This window comes from Elaeis guineensis, chromosome 14 (genome assembly GCF_000442705.2).
Source record: "Elaeis guineensis isolate ETL-2024a chromosome 14, EG11, whole genome shotgun sequence".
Taxonomy (NCBI): Eukaryota; Viridiplantae; Streptophyta; class Magnoliopsida; order Arecales; family Arecaceae; genus Elaeis; species Elaeis guineensis.
The window spans coordinates 52104098-52125726 of NC_026006.2; the positions used below are offsets into that span (position 1 = coordinate 52104098).

The 21629-nt window shown below is 37.6% G+C and overlaps 2 protein-coding genes across 4 annotated transcripts in view; one reads left to right on the top strand and one right to left on the bottom strand.

The window, feature by feature from the left end:
* LOC105057577 (protein DECREASED SIZE EXCLUSION LIMIT 1) overlaps positions 1–19633 on the top strand; it is a 35598-nt gene extending 15965 nt beyond the window's left edge. Inside the window, exons 9-14 of one of the 2 annotated variants that reach the window (XM_073248530.1) lie at positions 5584–5666; positions 5808–5899; positions 7680–7835; positions 8962–9068; positions 18305–18368; positions 19006–19633. In XM_073248530.1, coding sequence (XP_073104631.1) covers positions 5584–5666; positions 5808–5899; positions 7680–7835; positions 8962–9068; positions 18305–18368; positions 19006–19110 — 607 coding nt within the window. In that variant the 3' untranslated portion in view covers positions 19111–19633. The remainder of the gene's footprint in view (positions 1–5583; positions 5667–5807; positions 5900–7679; positions 7836–8961; positions 9069–18304; positions 18369–19005) is intronic. The other variant, XM_010940221.4, reaches the window with a different exon arrangement.
* Positions 19634–19715: 82 nt separating this feature from the next.
* Positions 19716–21629, bottom strand: part of LOC105057579 (alpha-N-acetylglucosaminidase) — a 30014-nt gene continuing 28100 nt past the window's right edge. For both annotated transcript variants that reach the window (XM_010940224.4, XM_073248384.1), the window contains 4 exons: positions 21005–21249; positions 20467–20704; positions 20307–20385; positions 19716–20194 (listed from right to left, as the gene is read on the bottom strand). In XM_010940224.4, coding sequence (XP_010938526.1) covers positions 19959–20194; positions 20307–20385; positions 20467–20704; positions 21005–21249 — 798 coding nt within the window. In that variant the 3' untranslated portion in view covers positions 19716–19958. The remainder of the gene's footprint in view (positions 20195–20306; positions 20386–20466; positions 20705–21004; positions 21250–21629) is intronic.

The following is a 21629-nucleotide window of genomic DNA, read 5'->3' on the forward strand; positions in this document are numbered from 1 at the left end:
ATATACTTCAGCTGTACTTCATCTTGGACATATTTTAGCCTCAATTTTAAATTATAATGCGCATAAACAAGATCATTGAGGCATTTTTGTGTTAGACGGTTTCTCTGTTTGCTGTAGATAGAACGAAAGTCAATCAATTGCGCTCACACCCACTAGAGGAGATCGTCTGGCAAAGAATGCGGATGGCCATACTTTTCAAATTTGGTGCGGATTGTCCAAAATAGATCCACTATTTAGCTATCACAAAATTAGATAAAATTATATATCAGATTTTATGATATTAGTAGTTATGTAATTTCAACAAAATTTTCACTATTGATATGTAATTTATCTGGATTTATCTTTTTTTTGCTTACGACAGTCGATGAGACTCCAAAGCCGTCTGTCTCTTTTCTAAACTGTTTCGTCTGTAAAAAATATATTCATTTTAGTAATAAATATATTATTAAATTAAATGGTCGCATTTTAATTGACCTAACGTACCTTTTGCAGATATATAGATGCGATTTCGAGATCGGACACCATCTTATATATAACATTACAGAGAGTAGTGAGGAGCTCATTATCCATATTTATCCCGGATATGCTGTACTGAAACCTCGGATTCATATAGTAAGCTGAAAATAAATTCCACAAATGATTAAGTAAACTTATACTAGTGCAAGAAAAAAAAATTGTCCATCTGATAATCTCAGCGACGCTCAATGATGTTGATGTATTTTTGGGCATGGTTGGGATCTATCTCATTGATATGTTACTTTACTCTTTCCATCATGTGATATAGAAAGCCCATCTGGGGGTACCTCTCGCTGTCCACGGTGCGAAGCACCTCATATAATGGCTTGATAACCTTCACTATTTTATCAGTTCGTTGTCAGAATGACTGACTGGTCATTAAGTTCTTCACATAACTTCCCTCAGTGCCGGCCTTTGTATATCTGCTCTCCCATCACTTAGCACTGACAAATATTTGACGCAAGGCTACTTTCTTCTGCAGAAGACTATCAAGTGCTATGTAGTTTGTAGCAAACCGTGTGACATCCGATCTCAAGATCTCCCCCCTAGTATATTTTCGCATCAATGACAGCGCCCATGTATGATTGCAGATAAATTTAGTAATAGACTGGGCTGTATCTACTGCCTGTTGCACTCTACGAAGCTTTTCAATATCCATCAACATGAGGTCAATGCAATGTGCAACACATGGTGTCCAGTAAATATACGATCGCTGCTCCATCAGTAACTCGCCAGCAGCTTTATATTGCGGCCCATTATCTGTGACGATCTGCACGATATTCTTCTCTCTAATTGAATCAATCACCCCTCCACCAGTCCAAAGATGTATGCAGCATCGTGTACTCTATTTGAAGCGTCAATTGATTTGTGAAAAATATTTTTTCATCACAATATGTCAAAAAATTTATGATACTCCATCTAGTACGATCGGTCCAACCATCACACATCATCGCTAATCCGTATATGAGTCATTTACTCTTGTAAGAAGAGATCTATCTCTCCAACTCTTCTTTATTGCTGTCAAGAAGCTGACCATGAATATCTTTGGGTGCTGGGGGATCTACATCAGGGCCCTGCCCGCTGCATTTACTGGAATGTGGCTAAAATAAAATTATGATCTAACAGCTCGTCACATATCCTTCTTCAGCATAGTGTCAATCCTCTGCTGTTTTAAATTTCTATTAGAAAAAGCATGTGGATCCACATCATGAATGGTGGCTCCAGCTGGAATATCTCTGTCGGATCTCTCCTTCTTCCATCAAAAGCCCCCACTATTGATGAAATACCCCTCCCTCTACTGACTGGCTTCTTGACAGAGGCGGCCCTCCTGAACTCAGACTCTCTTCTAGTGGTCGCAGAGCGGGATCCCAATTCATAGAATGACGGTCCAAATCACTCTTTATATCTAGCCATCTCCTCTAGCCTGTACTGCTCATCCAGACTTGTCTGAATGGCAACCTCAATCTTTGTCTCCTCGTCATATGGAGCAGAGGCTTCTGACTCTTTGAAATGATAAGAAGGTAGCTCTTCAGCTCGATGGTCCACCTCCCTCTTTTTCTTTGCCCTCTCCTTTGTTGCTTTCTGATTAGCGAAGTACTTCATAAGCTGTCGAATTTTCTGTGGATATTTTCGACACATGGCCACATCTTGATAATCACCAGTTAAATATTGCTTCAACCTAGTCACCCCTCGAATTCTGTGCCGCACCATTTGCATCTTCAATGGTGCCGAGCTGAGAGTATCTCACCATGTTTCCAGCCAATGTCATGCTCTGGATCCTTCTTACTCATTTCTACAAGTTTAGCAAAATACAACAGTTTAATAATTTTTTGATATTATATTTTTTTTGAAATTTAATTTTTTAATAAATTTTTTAAAAAAATATATATTTAAAAAAATAATTAACAAAAATTAATGATTTTAGTGTCATCATGTAGATCGTCTAATGATCTGCAAAATATAATGAAATCACACCAAAATCATAAATTTTGGCATGATTTTTTCTTATTTTTTTTTAGCAGTTATTGGCCAAAAAAAGATGAAAAAGCAAAATATTTAGAGACAGAAGGAAGGATTATCTTACTTTCTGTCGAAATTTATCGCCCCATCGAAGGAATTGTGAAATTTTTTCTTGTATTTTTTTTTTGGGAGGCCGTCGTACCCATCGTCGAACTCTAAGAACCTGAGAGTTTGCTCTCGGGTTTCTCAGGGTCTCAGGCTGAAGGGAGACAAAGCCACCCCCGTGGGCACCCCCACCCCTCACTTTCCTCCCCCCGACCCCCCCCCCACATGGTGTTGTTGGTACGGCTCGATTCCGAGCGGTACCGACCCGAACCGAGGGGAACCCTTGGTTTTAAGCGGTTCGATAGCGAACTGCACCGAACCGGCTTGGTTCGATGTGGTTTGGTTCATTTACCGAAAATGGGGGGTGAATTGCGCCGGTTCTCCCCTGGTTCGGTTCGGTACGTCCCGTACCGACCAGTTCGGATCGGTACGAGAAACCCTACTTTGTATCCATTTGCCTGATCTTGACCTTGGTAACCATCACCATATGATATAAGAAGCCATTTGAGGGGATCACTCGCTATCCATGGATCTGAGTACTCGATATTGTGGTTCAAGTGTCTTAACTGATCTCTCGGTAACTCAGTTCGCTTGGCTTGTCAGTAAACCCTCCATATAACTGCCTTTTGTGCCACCATGGGGCATATTTACTCTCCTGTCACTTGGCACTCACAAACATCTGGCCTTCTTTTCCATAAAGCTGTTAAGTGCAATGCAGTGCATGGCAAAGCGGGTGATTGCTATGTCGATATCCCACACCGGTGTGCTTCCTCTTTGAAGGCAAAATCCATCTATGGTTATATATGAATTTTGTGATAGCATGGGCTGTCTCTACCACTATGGGTCTTGCTTGTGCCTCCTCATCAAAGATAAAACCTAATGGTTACGGTTGATTTTTTTTCTAAGGGAAGGCAAAGAAGTTATGAAGGCCCTCTTTGCCTCCCACCCTAATCATTGGGATGGTAAAGGGCCCGAACCTGAACTTCCTCAAACCAAGTAGAATCGGCCAGTTCCACTTGGTTAGGCCCAAGTGGTTCAGTTCAAGCCACTTATTGACTCACACCTTGTTTTGACATAGTAACTGATCACTGATCAGTTTGGGTTGATATGCCCCAAACTGGGTGGTTAGTGATGAAAAAGCAGTCCTTGAATATTTCATTGTGAGATTGATCAGGGAAAATGAGCAAATTTATTCATTGCAGAATTATAAATTTCAGTCAAATATTTCCTTATTAAATCAGTAAAATCGATAAGACACAGAAGGTTCTGCAGAATCTGCGCAACTGTGTTCAATTTTGTAATGCTGCTTGTTAAGCTAGGTTAGCACCAATAATTGCTAGTCCTTTGGGTTCATTCTCTGGCTTGCTGTTCTTACAAGTTACATGATGCAAACCCTGATGAGCTCTTGATGGTCTTCTGATTGATGAATTGAGTTGTATTCCTTGATCATGACTTCATCTCAATGTATGTGCCATGTCTTTCTATTTATCTTGTTGGATAATAGTTTGTGCCTCAGGGATAAATGTTGTTCTTTCCATCAAACTTGCCCTTCTTCCTTCTCTTATAGATGCTTTCTGAGCTAAGCAAAAGTTAGAGGTTTGCTCCATGGTGTTGACCTAAATTGCATGAGTGATAAGAATGTAGTGCTACTCCAATTGGCCTTCTAGCTTGCAGGAATCATGGTAACCTCTACCTTGCCCAAAGTAGTGTTTCATGCCAAATTAGAAAGTTGATTCCAGACTGGGAGTTGGCTGTAAAATATCTCAAACTCCAATGAGTCATGCTTTGATCCATAAAACTGCTCCCATATGGATTGAATATGGGTTGGGTATGAAATTCAGTAAGCTACATATTTAATATGTGGTTTCTGAAATCAAGAATAAGATAACAGTTTCAGACCATAGTTAATATGAATACTGATTCCACATCAGCAGTTAACCATTAATTATATGATATTCTGACTTGCTAATGAACTTCAAACCAAATTTTGTCTTTTGTTTTCAAGCAGGTTGCCGTTTGTAAGTGTAGAAACTCACAATTTGGATCTCCTATAACATGACTAAGTTACTATTCTATAGTTGTTATAATGGGTAACTAATCCATGTACAACGTGATATGTAACAATATGGTACTGACTGGTACAGTATGGTCACTAAATACTTGTTCCAGAGTGACCCGAATAGTGTACAGTTTAAGGTCTGATTATGAATCTTCAAAAGCATGATATATTACTGAAGTATGTAATCTGGCAGACTAGGTTGACTAGACATTTTTTTTAAAAAATTTAAAAACTTTCATTTCATGCATGTTACATCAATGAAAAAGAAGAAAATTGCATCATGCTTCACTAAAAAGTTTCTGATGCTTAAGCTACTCTCATTTAATAGTTAAGTGCTTGCTGTAAAGCAAGTCTTGATGGGCTAACTATACAGCGGCTTGGTCCACATCGTACTGAGACATATAGGGGTACCTACCACTTGCTGTACTGAGGCGTATTGAGGAACCATATAGGTGTATGTGGTATGCACCATACCAGTATGTGACCAGTATACCTCTGTGTAACTGTCCTTTATACCTTGCTTTGAATTGTCTTTTGACAGGAAAACCCAAAAAAATATGTTTAATAATGATACTTGTTGACATAGGCATATTCTGTTTGTTGGGGTGCCTAGGAGTATTCTACCGGGTCTGCTGACTCCAAGAATCTAGGATTGTTGGCACTCTTAAAATAATGACACCTGGAAGTGTCCCACACTCCAGTAGTATTGTACATGAGTTGTGCTGATCTTGTCATCATGCCTAGTATTTTTTGTATTATCAACTAAAGTATTCATGGGGCTTGCAATTTCTTTAAGGCATCTGTTATACACTTCATCAACTTTGCTTGTCTTTGTGTAAGTTTTCTATGTGTGACTTTGTTATGCAGCATTTTGCTTTACAACAACATGCCACATTGATTTAAGGAAGAAAAAAAAATAACATACTCTGTTTTGCATTTGGCAGTTATGAAGATGGAAGCATGCTCTGGTGGGATGTGCGAAAGCCTGGGATTCCACTATCATCTGTAAAATATCATTCAGAAGCAGGTTTCACTCCTTGTGTCTAGATAATGTTGTTTTCAATCACAGTTTTAATTGTGATGCTCAGTTATAATAATTCGGTCTTTATCTAGATCTGCATTTGTAGTCTCTTTGGAGCAATATTCTAAAAACATTATCTGGTTGCAGTTTTATCCCTTGCAATTGATGGGTTTTGCAACGGTGGCATCTCTGGATCTGCTGACAACAAAATAATGATTTTTGCTCTTAATCATCAAACGGTAATATCCAAGATAGACAATAATTGTTACTAGCTTAAGACATGCAATAACGAGCTGTGCACTTGATCATCAAACAGTATTGTATCTCAAGATCGGAAAATTCTTGTCAGTAGCTTAGTATTTCTGCTTCGAAAAATTCTTGTCAGTAGCTTAGTATTTCTGCTTTAAACAGCCAAAATTCATCCTTCCACTCATCATTTTAGTTTCTAAGTTACTTGTCTATTTTGTTCATCTAATAATGGAGCTTGTCAGGTTTGTCAATGGAATACTACTTCTTACTCAATGTGGTCAAATCTTGCGACCCATGATCCAGATCTTATGATTTGGTTCAAGATGGCCCCAAACAATCTGGACCTCATCCTTGGATTTGTGATCCATTAATGCCACAATACAAATTACCAAGTTTACAGCCTCTTGGATCATAAGATTTAACTTGGTCATGTTTTTCACATATCAAATCATGCGGAAGTCCTATATAGTTTATTTGACTATGTGGCTTTTAAAACTACTTATAACTAGTAATCCTTGAGCATGTATAGCTAGCTAACCCATTAAAACTGGATTCTTTTTTTGCTCTGAAATATTCTACCTAAAAGGATAATTCAGTTGATAGATTCTATATGGATATCTTGAATAATTGTGATATTAACTTTGTTTGACATGCTACATATGGGCTTGATGTGAAAACAGGACTTCTTGTATGTACACCTTCTTATTCTCTATTCATGTACTATGCAATTGTCTCATCATTATTTCAATTTTTATATTTTTTAATATTTTATGTTTTATGGGAGAGCAAAAAAGAATCATATAATCTGTAATAGTTTAATTACAACTTGATCCTGACAATGTTGTTCTTACCAAGGTTGGAGTTCTGGTATTGGTAACCATATTGGTTGGGGATTGGCGCTGTACAGTATAGGTGCATGTCGGCTGTCGCATTGTATGTTGGTGTTGGCATGACAAAAGATGACTGGGACTACCATGTGTTGGTATGTCATGATACCTAGGGGAGTACTGAGTACCGGTTCTCTAACGCCAGGCAATGATATGCTTGGTATGGACTGGTACTCCAACTCTTGGTTCTTGTTGCTGGTGATGGGTGTTATGCACAAATACATGCATGTAAAACTATATGTGACCTTGAGGTACATTGATTAACACAGTAACGATATAACATCCTTAGGCACAGAATGGGCAAAAAGAGGAACCGAGCAAAAGAATGTGGGATGATTTAGAATCTTAAGATGGGTTTGTGGTAAAACTAAAAGGGAAGAGTGAGGATGATATGTAAAAGGAGGTGCAGGAGTTGCTCTAGTTGAAGGTAATGACAGAAAAGGTTGCCTATAACAGGAATTAATTTGCATCTGTAAATATAGTGCTAAAAGCCAAATATTGGACAAGACTCGATGATTGTGAGTTGATGACTATGGTCCATTTCCTTCTTTGGTCCAGTTAGTGGTGAACTGGGACACATAACACATTAGAGCCTGCATTGAATAAAATAGATGTGACTTGTTTGTCATCGGAGTGTAAGTACAAGTCACTAATTAATTTCAAGTTCTCAGTAGCATTGGTCTTACTCTATGCTTTGTAGGTAACTCCTTATAAACACAGCTTTTAGTTGAAGAAGCTTGCTGTTATGGCATGTGCAATGCTTATATTAAAATGGCCAGGGAAGTTCATTTATGTGATTTCTATTTGAATGCCTATTTATTGTGTGAAGTTGAGCATTTTTGGTTTTTAATAATATAGTGTCTTTCTGTTACATCCCTTGCAGGAGCAAAATAGCCATTCTATTAAGCCCCTTTTGAAAACTTGTATAACATGTTGCTTCTTGCAAATAGTATTGATTCAAGTTCAAGCATTAGTACCCAAGGCTCACTGGACTGGTATCGGAGGTTGTACCAACCGACGACCGTTAGGCACAGTACAGGTATGTATCGTGCCATTTCGGGGCATACCGAAATATGAAGAGCTAGAGAGGGAGGGGGAGAAGGAGATAGAGGAAATGAGAGAGAGAGAGTGGGAGGGAGAGGGAGGCTCGGACCGAAGAGAGGAGAGAGAGAGGGAGAGGGAGGAAGGGGGAGAGAGGCAGAGAAAGAGGGGCTCGAATCTGGCAAAAGAGAGAGGGAGTGGGAGACTTACCTGACCAGGGAACCCCTCATCATCGTTGTTAAGCCAGGGATGGAGGGCTTCAACCTTTGAGGTTGGGGATTCGACATGGTGGAGAGGCAAATTAAGCAAAGAGGGGTGATTTTATACTCCGAACTGAAGGGGAGGGTTAAACCATTGTGGTAACCGATCAATTTGGTTCAGTACACCATGAACCAACCGATTCGGCATGGTTCAACTAACACTGGTTGACATATATGTTAGCATCATCCTTGATGGTTGTCCTCTTTTTCAACTCTTTTGATGTACAAGGCAGTAAACAATCAATGAAACATCTGATTAGAGAATTTAATCAGATAATATTTCGTTATTATTACTACAAGTCTACAATTTAGCCATATGTCCTTAATGAATTCAACCCCCTCCCTTCTTTCCCAAATAAGTAAATATTCAACTAATACATATTAAAAAAGCAGCCGTTGCTTTTGCTTATCCAAGAACTTAAGTTTCTTTTAATTTCTAGAGATAATTCAGCAGCTGGGCTTGTAGCATAAGAATATGAATAATGGCAATTATCTTGTTCTTGTAATGGGATTAAGAGTACAACAAGTAATTATCTTTGTTTCAAACCTATTTGTTTGTTTAACCATATTGTTTCTAGGCTTTGCCACCAAGTAATGTTTTCCGTTAATTTTATTATATTGCTTTTTGCATGATTTTTTTTTTGTTTACATTTTTTGTACTATTCTTGAATTTTAATATCTTTACAAATTTTGATATGTTTTAAATGCTTATATCTACAACAAACAAAAAGGTATTTTTTGTTTTCAGGAAAACGACTCTATATGAGTAATTTTTCTGTAGTTCTCTTTTGCTATAGATTTTAACATGCTTATAACTTGAAGAAGCAAATAATATATTCCTTGGCCCTCTCTTTTCTGCAACAGGGTACTTGTATTATTAGAAAAGAAATAAGTCTGGAACGACCTGGTATAGCAGGCACTTCCATTCGAGCTGACAGTAAAATCATGGCAACTGCTGGATGGGATCACAGGTTGGCTTTCTCATTCTGTAACCTTCCTCCCACCACCCCCCTCCCCCCCACCCCACCACAATCTGTGCCCATTATTATCTAAAAATTTTGTGATGTGAAAATATCACAGCTAATCAAACTCCATTATTGGCAATTTCTTTGTACAAAATTTTAAAATGTTTTAGTTGCAGATTTTTTTATGTGTAAGTAACATCACACTGACCAAATATCTTCCAGATGATGATTCCAATAAAGATGATAGTGACTTCCAACTATTTGGATTGTTGATAGTGCATTAACTATAATTACTTACAATATAAAAAAAACAAGCACCTCTTGGAAAGATATGAAGTAAAAGATTAATATTTCACACAAATATAGCTTTTGTTTTTGACGATGGAATTAGCTGTTTGATACCAAAGTTGGGTGCTTCATTGCTGTGTTGGTTTCTTTAAGGGGTACATGTGGATGCCCTTTGTGCTTATTGTTGCGCAATCACATCTACATATAGCTGACATGTTGGTGATTTTTTTTCAAGTGATGTTAGTTCCAAATAAGTAGAGAAAAATAAAAGGAGACAAAGATCAAACTGAAATCCTCATATGTGTTTTTAGGGAACTGTTTCGAACTTCTGCTGATGATTGTGTGTTATCTAGTGTGAATTTTGAGATTTAATTCTGGAGTGAGATTAATTGTTCAAAATCATGATATTTAGAAACTCAAGGTTCATCAGGGAGGATATTTCAATATGTCACACTTTGCATCCTGCTAAATTGTGGTAGTCATATATGAATATCATAATCATATAGCTGCTACCTACTTCATTTCTGGCCATCTCAGATAATTTTATGCATCTGAACTACCTGAAGTTGTTTATACATTGGATACTGTGTTTATATCAGCCAAAAAGCATCCACCATTTATTGCTAGATATCCTCAATTTTTAATATATGTTGACATTTGTTGACAATAAGGATTCCAATGCCAAGCATACAAGCTTGTATCAGCCTTTATGGTATGTATAGGCCAAGAATGGGTAACCGGCAATCCCCTGGGGCCTTATCATGAGTAAATTGGTCCAAAGTCTGGACCACCCTGCATTGGATTGTGCTGGGCCCATGCTAGGTGCGGAGTTTTACAACCTTTTTTTGTTTCAATATTGGCTAGTCCATTGAGTTGGTAGGTACTATGGTACTTACTGTAGCCACAAGTAAACAATATGGTACCATGCTACTACACACACACACACAATGAGAGAGAGACCTGGCTACACTTGTGTGGGTCTTAATGCAGCACTGGGTGCAGCCGCTAGATACCATGACCAGCTAGACCATACCAACTGTTGCAGGAGCCAACGGATTCATGGGCCTAGGCTTTGATAAGTAAATATTTGATTTATTTTGATGGATTTTCTTATAAATTTTTCATTAGAGACAATATTGAATTTTAGCCAGGTTTCCATATCCATAGTAGAATAACTCTAGCATCTTTCTTCATTGTCGAGTCCTATTTCGAGTATAATTCTATATCAGGTTTAATGCCCAAATTAGGGTTAGGAGATCATGTCCTATAAAAATGCATTTAATGCATTGTAAGGGATAGCCTTTTGACATATTAATAAAAATTTTCAAGAGAATTGCCATCACTAAGCAAAGGGTTCTTCAATTTAGTTTACTTCTATTTGTGTGTTAATCTTCGAAGTGCAAAACCTCATCGATCAAATCGCCCCCTCTTTCTTTTCCTGTTTAGATCTCCACTTAGATTTGATTAGGTCTATATTGGATAGTAGAGGTCTGACATTGATGATCCGAGTTAGATATGATCTACCATCTTTAAGTTGCTTACATACTAAAAATTATGTGATTTGGAGACCCCAAGCTTATGCATCAAGTAGTCAAAAAATTGGACAATTTAAATAAAATTAAATTAGATGTGTTTTTTTGATCGCTTGATGCATAAGCTAGGAGTCTTTATGTCACGCTCCCGGCCCGAGATCGCGAGCAGGAGATCGCGGCAACCGCCGCATACTTATGAAGAACTCTCTCCATAAGCATGCAAGGCATCTCATCACGATATCAATGCATCACAGCGGAATAAATTCAAATAATTATTATTCAACTTTAATTCAAGTAATTAAATCAAATATCTTACATCCAATAAAATTTTACTAAAAATAAAACAATAGATCTAAGTTCAATGAAGTTGACAATGCTAAATCTTGCCTCTAAAAGCTCTGTTCCAATATTTCTTCCCACGCTCGCAATTAATTATCTGAATCTGAAAAATAGAAAGAAAGGTAATGAGCTAGACAGCCCAGTAAGTAACAAATATCTCAACTAGATATTTCAGATATTATATAATTTTCAAGAACAATGTTGCAAATAAATATAAAAATATATTTCATGCTGATTTTATACAAATCCAATCTTTTCAAATATTCACATATAATATAATCATAAATCCGATTCGATTCAAAACACTCGTAACTCAACAGCCTCAACTATGACCAACGTTTAACCCCCATTGACGGGGTCCACTGAATACCAGCGCACAACCCCCACTGGCAGGATCCACAAATACCAGCGCACAACCCCCACTGGCAGGGTCCACTAAATACCAGCGCACAACCTCCACTGGCAGGGTCCACTGAGTACCAACGTATAATTCCCATTGGCGGGGCCCACTGAAACATAGTTAGGCTGAGAGCATAAATCCGATCTGTATCAAAACACTTTTGTATCATAATATATCATAATTTTTCACTGAACATGTGCATAATCGATGTACCATAATATTTCAAAAGCATTTTTCTTTCAAAACATAATTTCATAAATCATGCATAATTTCAGAGAATAATTATTTATTTTCAGAATAAATATGAAATATCTCGAAAAGATGATTCATTACTTACCTTTCACAGAGCACTGAATGAATAGATCGACTAACTTCTAGGAGATTCTTCAGTGCCTATTATCTAAAATTATATTTTTACATTAATTTTAATTTAAAATTAAATCTAAACAAATTCCAAATCAAAATCTCACTTAGAATCAGACTCTTTCCTAAACTCGATCAAAATCATCAAAATGAAGCCTTTCACTATGCTAATCTTAGAAGGATAACTTTGGAGAGAGAAATCCATCAAGAGAGAGAAACAATCTAGAGAGAGAAAGTAGAGAGAGAAAGTTTAATTTTAGAGAGAGAAAGTAAGGGTTCAGACTGAAAGAAGAGAGAGAAATTCTCTCTCATTTTTATTTTATTATTTATTTATTTATTTATTTATTTTTTCTTTTCTTTTCCTTTTTCTTTTCTTTTTTTCTTTTTTCTTTTTCCTTTTTCCTTTTTTTTCTTTTTCTTTTCTTTTTTCTTTTTCCTTTTCTTTTTTTTTTCCTTCTACTTTTTCCCGTGGCCTCCCCTGGGTGAAAAAAATGAAACAGGGGACCGAATGGTCCCCTCATACGGTTGGCCGATCGACGATCGGCCGGCACGAGAATGGCTGGCAGCCGAAGGAGAGCGCACCGCCATCCCAAGAGTCCTAAACCGGTGGCCGGCGACGACCACCGACGTCCGAAAACCAAAAAAAATCGAAACCTCTCCCACGACAAAATTCGGCGACTCTGATCACCGACGAGCGTGCACACCGACACAGGAAGGAAGGGAGAGAAAAGAGGAAGAGAACCACATGCTTACCTCGAGCTCCGGCGACCTCTCCGGCGAGGAATTGCGGCGGGCACGGTGATGGTTTCTGCGAGCGATTTTCGGTGATCTTCGCCGTTTCGCTCCAGGATTTTTTGGTAGGAAGAAGGGAGAGGGGTCTCCTCTTTAAATAGAACCGGAGGAGAGGAGTTTGACTCCTCTCCGATGAGGTTTCTGACTCCGATTAGGAGCCGGTCGGGAGAAGAAGACTCTGCGGGAGTCTTCTTCATTTTTTTTTTGTGGGTTGGGTTTAAGGCCCAATGGGCCGAATGTTACATTCTTTCCTCCTAAAAATAAATTTCGTCCTCGAAATTTTTCTTACCTGTCACCATTGTATTGGAAGCCTGTGCATTCTGTTGAGTAAGCGCATAAACTCTTCTCTGGACTTTAGAAATCTGTCCACCACCCTTATGTTGTCCTTCATAAGTTCTTTGGCCAACTTGATTTTCAGTATTTAGCGGGCAGCTAGCAATTTTATGATCCATCTGACCACATTTGAAACAAGCACCTGTATTCCAATGGCAATCCTTGTCTGCATGATTTTTGCCACATCTGGAGCACTGCTCACCATCAATCTGTTGAGTCTTATTATCTATTGCTCCCTTAGCTGAACTTTTGATGTTTTTATTATTCTACCTTTGTGTATCATTTGATTTTGCTCTCTTTCTTTGCTTTCTTTCCCTTTCCATGCATTCTTCATTGACTTCTCTTTCAATTATTAGTGCTTTGTTTACTACATCTGCATAAGTTGTCAATTCATATGGAATCACTTGTTTTCGAATCTCAGTTCTCAGTCCCATCTCAAATTTGTGAATACGTTCTTGCTCATCATCCACTAATCTCGGAGCAAATTTTGCTAACTCTGTAAATTTTGCTTCATATTCAGTCACACTTATACCCTTTTACTTCAAATAAATAAACTCTTGCTCTTTCTGGATCCTTATACTTCGAAAAAAATACTGATCGTAGAATGTAATCTGAAATCTTTTCCAGGTAAGTATTTCGCCGTCTTGTTCATACTTGCGCTGTAGTCGCTGACACCAGTTGTATGCTTCTCCTTGTAGTAAATAAGCTGCATATCGAATCTTTTCTTCATCAAGACACTCTTGGACAGCGAAGGCCTTCTCCATCTCCATTATCCAGTTATCAGCCTCCAAAGGTTCAGTAGTCCCCTTGAAAGCTAGAGGAGCAAGCTTTTTAAATTCTGACATGTTGTTTCGTTGTACTGGTTGCTCTCCATGTTGTGGTGGTGGATGCTGATGTTGTTATGTATCTCGTTGTATCTGCTGTTGTTTAAGCATTTGCTGCTGTATTTGTTGTTGCGTTTGTACTATCCCGATTAGGGTCTGCATTAACTGAGCCATATCTGGTTCCTGACGTGCTCTCGAAGTACTCTCATTAGGATCTACGACTCCCTCCTCCTGAGGGGTGCCACTGGTCAGATGGGGAGTGCTACCATCCTATGGTTGTGATGTCTCTCTTGCAATTCCTTGAGTAGTTCTTGTCATTTTACGGGGAGGCATGATAACCTTGTAGTAGTAAAACCTTATTAGATTCATTTATCTATTTGTTAGGATGGGTTTATTATGATGCTCATACTTTAACGTCCTAATATTTCTAATGTTTACCCACCTACATTCATACTATGTCTAATTCTATGTGTCATAATTTATCCACTTATGCTCTGATACCATATTAATTGTCACGCCCCCGGTCCGAGATCGCGAGCAGGAGGTCGCGGCAACCGCCACATACTTATAAAGAACTCTCTCCATAAGCATGCAAGGCATCTTATCACGATATCAATGCATTACAGTGGAATAAATTCAAATAATTATTATTCAACTTTAATTCAAGTAATTAAATCAAATATCTTACATCCAATAAAATTTTACTAAAAATAAAACAATAGATCTAAGTTCAATGAAGTTGACAATGCTAAATCTCGTCTCTAAAAGCTCTGTCTCAATATTTCTTCCCACGTTCGTAATTAATTATTTGAATCTGAAAAATAGAAAGAAAGGTAATGAGCTAGACAGCCCAGTAAGTAACAAATATCTCAACTAGATATTTCAGATATTATATAATTTTCAAGAATAATGCTGTAAATAAATATAAAAATATATTTCATGCTGATTTTATACAAATTCAATTTTTTCAAATATTCACATATAATATAATCATAAATCCGATTCGATTCAAAACACTCGTAACTCAACAGCCTCGACAATGACCAACGTTTAACCCCCATTGGCGGGGTCCACTGAATACCAGCGCACAATCCCCATTGGCAGGGTCCACAAACACCAGCGCACAACCTCCACTGGCAGGGTCCACTAAATACCAGCGCACAGCCCTCACTGGCAGGGTCCACTGAGTACCAACTTATAATCCCCATTGGCAGGGCCCACTGAAATATAGTTAGGCTGAGAGCATAGATCCGATCTGTATCAAAATACTTTTGTATCATAATATATCATAATTTTTTACTGAACATGTGCATAATCGACGTACCATAATATTTCAAAAGTACTTTTCTTTCAAAACATAATTTCATAAATCATGCATAATTTCAGAGAATAATTATTTATTTTCAAAATAAATATGAAATATCTCGAGAAGATGATTCATTACTTACCTTTCACAGAGTACTGAATGAATAGATCGACTAACTTCTAAGAGATTCTTCAGTGCTTATTATCCAAAAGTATATTTTTACATTAATTTTAATTCAAAATTAAATCTAAACAAATTTCAAATCAAAACCTCACTTAGAATCAGATTCTTCCCTAAACTCGATCAAAATCATCAAAATGAAGCCTTTCACTACGCTAATCTTAGAAGGATAACTTTGGAGAGAGAAATCCATCAAGAGAGAGAAACAATCTAGAGAGAAAAAATTCTAGAGAGAGAAAGTCCAATTTTAGAGAGAGAAAGTCCAATTTTAGAGAGAGAAAGTAAGGGTTCAGACTGAAAGAAGAGAGAGAAGAGAGAGAAACTTTCTCTCATTTTTATTTTATTATTTATTTATTTATTTTTTCTTTTCTTTTCCTTTTCCTTTTTCTTTTCTTTTTCCTTTTTTCTTTTTTTTTCTTTTCTTTTTCCTTTTCTTTTTTTCTTCCTTCTTCTACTTCTTCCCGTGGCCTCCCCTGGGTGAAAAAAAATGAAACAGGAGACCGAATGGTCCCCTCATACGGTTGGCCGACAGACGATTGGCCGGCACGGGAATGGCTGGCAGCCGAAGGAGAGCGCACCGCCATTCCAAGGGTCCCAAACCGGTGGCCGGCGACGACCACCGACGTTCGAAAATAAAAAAAAATCGAAACCTCTCCCACGACAAAATTCGGCGACTCCGATCACCGACGAGCGTGCACACCGGCACGGGAAGGAAGGGAGAGAAAAGAGGAAGAGAACCACATGCTTATCTCGAGCTCCGGCGACCTCTCCGGCGAGGAATTGCGACGGGCACGGTGACGGTTTCTGCGAGCAATTTCCGACGATCTTCACCGTTTCGCTCCAGGATTCTTTGGTGGGAAGAAGGGAGAAGGGTCTCCCCTTTAAATAGAACCGGAGGAGAGGAGTTTGACTCCTCTCCGATGAGGTTTCCGACTCCGATTAGGAGCCGGTCGGGAGAAGAAGACTCCCTGCGGGAGTCTTCTTCATTTTTTTTTTGTGGGCTGGGTTTAAGGCCCAATGGGCCGGATGTTACACTTTAAATCATGTAATTTTTGGTATGTAAGCATTTTAGAGATAGTAGATCATATCCAATGGCTTATATCATTGATGTAGGACTCCTATTGTCTGATATAGATCTGACCAAATCTGAGTGGAGATCCACTCGAATGTAGCAAAGCCCAACATACACACTGCCCCCTCCCCCCCCCCCCCGGCGGGGATATATATATATATACATAAAATGTATTATGTACATATGTGTGTATATATGTACGTATGTATGTGTGTTTGTGTGTAAACAAAGAAGGCCGATGCCATAGCAACTAGAACAAAACCACTTACACTTGCAATCTCAAGAATCCATACCCTCCACTTTCAGTATTAAGTGAGTCAGTGAGTCCATTTGGGAAATTATCTGTCCAGGTTAAAATATTATCAATAGAGCAAGCAGTTCTAGACATAAAATCAGCAACTTGATTTCCTTTTCTGAATGTATGGAAAATATGCAAAACCAAAGTGTCTACAATATTCTTAGTATCCAAATCCAGTAAGTAGGGGTGCACTGATGAGGATGAACCTCCTTAAATCCATGCTACTGCTGTAATAGAATCCCCTTGATGCAAAATCTTGTTTGCTTGAAGCTCATGAATAGCAAACCTGAGTCCGGCGCAAGCACCTATAAGTTCACAAATGGGAAACAGTCTACCATGAACCTGCACAACTCTGGCTGCTAGGATGTGACCATCACAGTCCTGGACTGCAAATCCAACATGTGATCTGCAGTCTCTTAGTAAAGATTTGAAACCTTGGTTCGTGAAAATATAATCTAACATTTAAGTCCTTTTTTGTATGATCTCATCAGTTTAGGGTGGTTTCCTTCATGTGCCCAGGTAACACGAAGGGTTGAAAATTGATTCTCATCATATTATATCATATTATGTGTGCAAGTGAAGATTTAGTTTCCGCACATGATGCATTATGTACTACTGGCCCATATCCCATTGTATTTGTTTGTATTATAGTGCATCAGTGCATCAGACTGCAATACAGGTCAATGCAAAGGGAACGAGTGGATTCTATGTTCATTTTTCTGCCTGTTTGCTGATTAATTTGTTTCTTTTCATATGCTCCGTATATTATATATTAGCTATTCTTCTTATAATTTTCACTTTAAATTTTAGCTTCTCGTTGTTAGGATGATCCAATTTAATATTGATCACTCTTAATTTGTATGTTGTCCTTTTGTTAACAGAGTAATGCATATTTTAGGGGCCTGTTAGTTGGTAGTAGGCATGCGCCTCTAGTGTGAATTTGATGCTGGATTTGTGTAAAGGGTATTAATATTCAAGTTCTCAGAAGTCAGAACATGTCAAATTGCTAGGTTTCTCCCCAAAGATGATTATTACTTGGCCTATGCATCATAATCTTACTTTTGATACAGGGAATCCTCAAATAAATTGAATGTTGGTCTCCTTAGGTAGAACAGGGACTATAGAAAATTGTAAGTTGGTGATTGTGAATATTGTTATGCTCCTCAAATCTTAGGCTTCACATATACTGCTAGTTTTGCACATCTGCTCATCATATACTCCCGTATCTGGCTTTTTTTCTTTATTGCTGCTCATCATATGCTCCCACATTAAATAAGCCAGATATCACATGCTTTGGGCAGACCTATCCTTCAAGCATGATATCTTTTTGAACCGCAGGCAATGGCCAAAAGTGGATGCTTGACTTTATTGTTTAAATTTTCCTGTTCTCCAAGTATCCAGACACTGGAATACATTTAGAAAGTTCATTTGCCGAGCATATGCATTGTTTTTTCCTCATTCTTATAGTTTTGCAATTTGTGCTTGTCTCACAAAGTATTTTACTTAATGTGGCAGAGTACGAGTATATAATTATCGTAAAGGGAATGCTCTTGCAATATTGAAGTATCACAGTGCTTTGGTATGCTTATATAATTATGTAATTTAAATTTTGTTGTTATGGATTTAAACAATTATCAACATGAATATGTTTGTTGCTGTCAGCTCATTATCATATTGTTGCTATTTAAATCCTGTATCTTTTGGTGATGGAAGGACTTACTCTAGAAATAAGAAAGTGAGAAGTAGCTTGTAACACCATTACTGTTTTAATGTTTCATGAAGAAGATAACATCGCAATGATGTCACTTATTAAAATTGACAAAAAATAGCAGCATTAACTAAAATAATTAAAAAAGAAAAATTAGTAAGCTAAAATCTTTGAAACGCTAGCATCAAAGACCAATTGTTGGCTGTGTCAGAGTACTTCTAAATTCATTCATAAGTACTCTTCATTCTAACAGGTTTAGTCTATAAATACTGTTAGATTATTTATTCAAATGTAGATTTTATTAAAACTTCTAAAACTAAAAGGTAACTTTGCAGTTCTTGAAGATGTAAGTTTATATTTCTTCAGCATCAGTTTATGGAATATTCGAAGTCTTTTTCAAGGCCAGACTCCAGAATTGTAGCCTCTAATTAATCACCTACAACATCAAATTTGGTGTCATGATGATTAGACTGCCAATCTAATTGATGAGACTTTATTGGATCTGCAGTGTCATGCGGTGACATTTTCAACTGACTGCAAGCTGATGGCTTCCTGCTCTGAGGATGCAACAGTGGCATTGTGGGAACTGTACCCTCCTCAAAATGCAACATGAATGGAGTCAATAAACTAGGGCAAAACAACTTAGAGCAGTCATTTCTAGCAATTGGCTGTTCGTCCGGTAGTGTGCTTGTTTGGCTCGAGTCTTGGCGATACTGAGCCAATCATGATATTCTCTCAGTAATCAGCAATCTGGCGCCTATGCCATTTTGATGCGCATATATATATATATATACTCAAAATGGAAATTCAAAGAGGGACAGGAAATCCTTATGGAGTGCATGGTGGCAGAGAATACATACTACCTATGAACAGCTGCAATCTGCAAGAAGGTCAATTGTTGAAGCAGCAAGGCTTTTCCTTCCTTTTTCTGGGTATCTCACAAATTTACAGAGGTGTATGTACCTGATAAACTTCATGTTTCTGTTTCTCCTTTGTATCACCGACGGTTCGTAAGAATGCCCTGCGGCAGAGATGTACGCTGGAACTTGATGCACGTTTTCTCATTAATGAATTACCTTACCTTTCAAATATTAAAAAAAAGGGGAAAAGGTGAATGCCTCTATTGTCTAATCAAACTTCATTTTCAAACTCATTATTTAAAAGGTTTAACTTTTAAGTTTGCTGCTCAGAAAGGGATTGCAGACTAGTCACCAGAAATTTGAGTTTTCAATATTTGACATTCATAACTTTATGATAAACAATACAGGCCCAAACCATCTAAAGTTAACATAACCCGTCAATTACACCAACATGAAATTTATTCTCTGAGGAGGATCTTAATCAAAAGAAAATTACAATGTCTTTTACAAAATGTAAGTCTTGCATTTTAAGACAATAAATTGGAAATAGCAAGTGAAGCAGTGAGACTGCAAGTCAGCTAATTTAAAAGCCCTCCAGGGATCAGCTTAGATATTTTGCTGCCAAGGATTTAGAAATGGCCAAAGCATCACCAACTGCTTTAACTGAGTAGACTTCGGTGCCTGCCTGCCAATTGTTAGAATAAGATATCCAATCCTTCCTCCATTCCTCTAATGGAAAGTTGCCATTCTCTTCCAAACTTCTTGATACATAACTGAAATAAGTTGAAGCTCTCGGCAGGTAATAGCCCTTCAATAGCCCGCTCCAAAATTTGTTAGCTGATAATGACATAGATGACAAGGAAGAAAAGCAAAACGAACCATGATGTTATGTCACACCTCTTTGGAATTTATCATAATTCCTAACCGAATAAAGCAGGGTATTAATTACCATAGTCATGAAGTTTACTCTGATTGGTCTTTGTGTTATCATACCACATTGTCACTTGGGTTCTTGCATTCCACTCATACTGAACAAAAAAATGATTTACTTACAAACATAAAGGAAATTTAACATCATAAAGTACTTAAAAACGAAAATTGGATCTGACCTGCCTTCTTTCATTCTTATTTACTGATAGATTTTTCGCACTTTCTAACCATGTTCCCAGTAGAAAATTGTCGTCAGAAGCCAGAAGTGTGTCAATATCCTCAATGAGCTCCAAAAATTTGTGGCTATAAAGAGTTACTGCACTGGCATTATTGCTGTGGTAGGCGATCATCACATCTAAATATACCTGATTTGCTAATTTTGATAGTACTTGCCTTGTAAGGTCAACAAGATCATATCTGTTTAAAAAAAATAATTTAGGTACAACTTCATAAAAATTGTTTAACCCAAATTTCTTGGTAAATATCGGGTGGATTTTGACTATTTGGCACTCGACATTTAGGTGTTCTTCCTTTTGGCTTGTAATTTTTTAATCTTTTATTTTACTTTTACATATTAAGCACTATGTTTGACAACTATAATGCTAATGAAAATTATGGCACAAAGAAAATGCAAAAATTGAGCAAAGACTATGGTCATAATTGAGGATTTAAATCAGAAAAATAAAGGTGTTTTTACAATTGAAAGTACATTTTTACCTATATGTAAGACTTCCCACAAGATCATTTCCTGCAATAAGAAATAACTTGAGGGCCTTGATTGCTTCTTTGTTTGAATACCATAAATGTGGCTGTGGCACATTAGCATTGGTCTCCCTGAAGGAGAATCTATGGTTTTGCTCCAACGTTGGGAGCTTTTGTATCCATCCTTCTTTAGAAAGTTGAGAATCCGTTAGAAATGGACTGGAGTCGGGGAACTGAACTATGTAGTCTTTGTTATGGTCCTGTTTCAATATATCCAGCAAGTAGGCAACAGATCAAGACAAGGTTTCAGTTTGACACACTACTGCCTGAGTCAAACTTCAACAATGTTAAGATCTAAGAGTAAGTACTGAAAGATAAGTACTCATAATTCCAAATCATACACTATGAATTAGATTCTATATAACCATCAACCAGTTTAAAACCAAATTACATTACAACCATATACAAGGCTTGCAGGTTATATTTATGGCTTTATGGTTATAGTGACGAACTGGACTAGATAATGACGCTTGCTTCAGACCCTGATCAGAAGCTTGATCAAGCCAATGTTAAACATGCAAAATCCATACATTGTAATTAACTTTACATACTATGTATGACATACCAGTCTAGTGAAAAA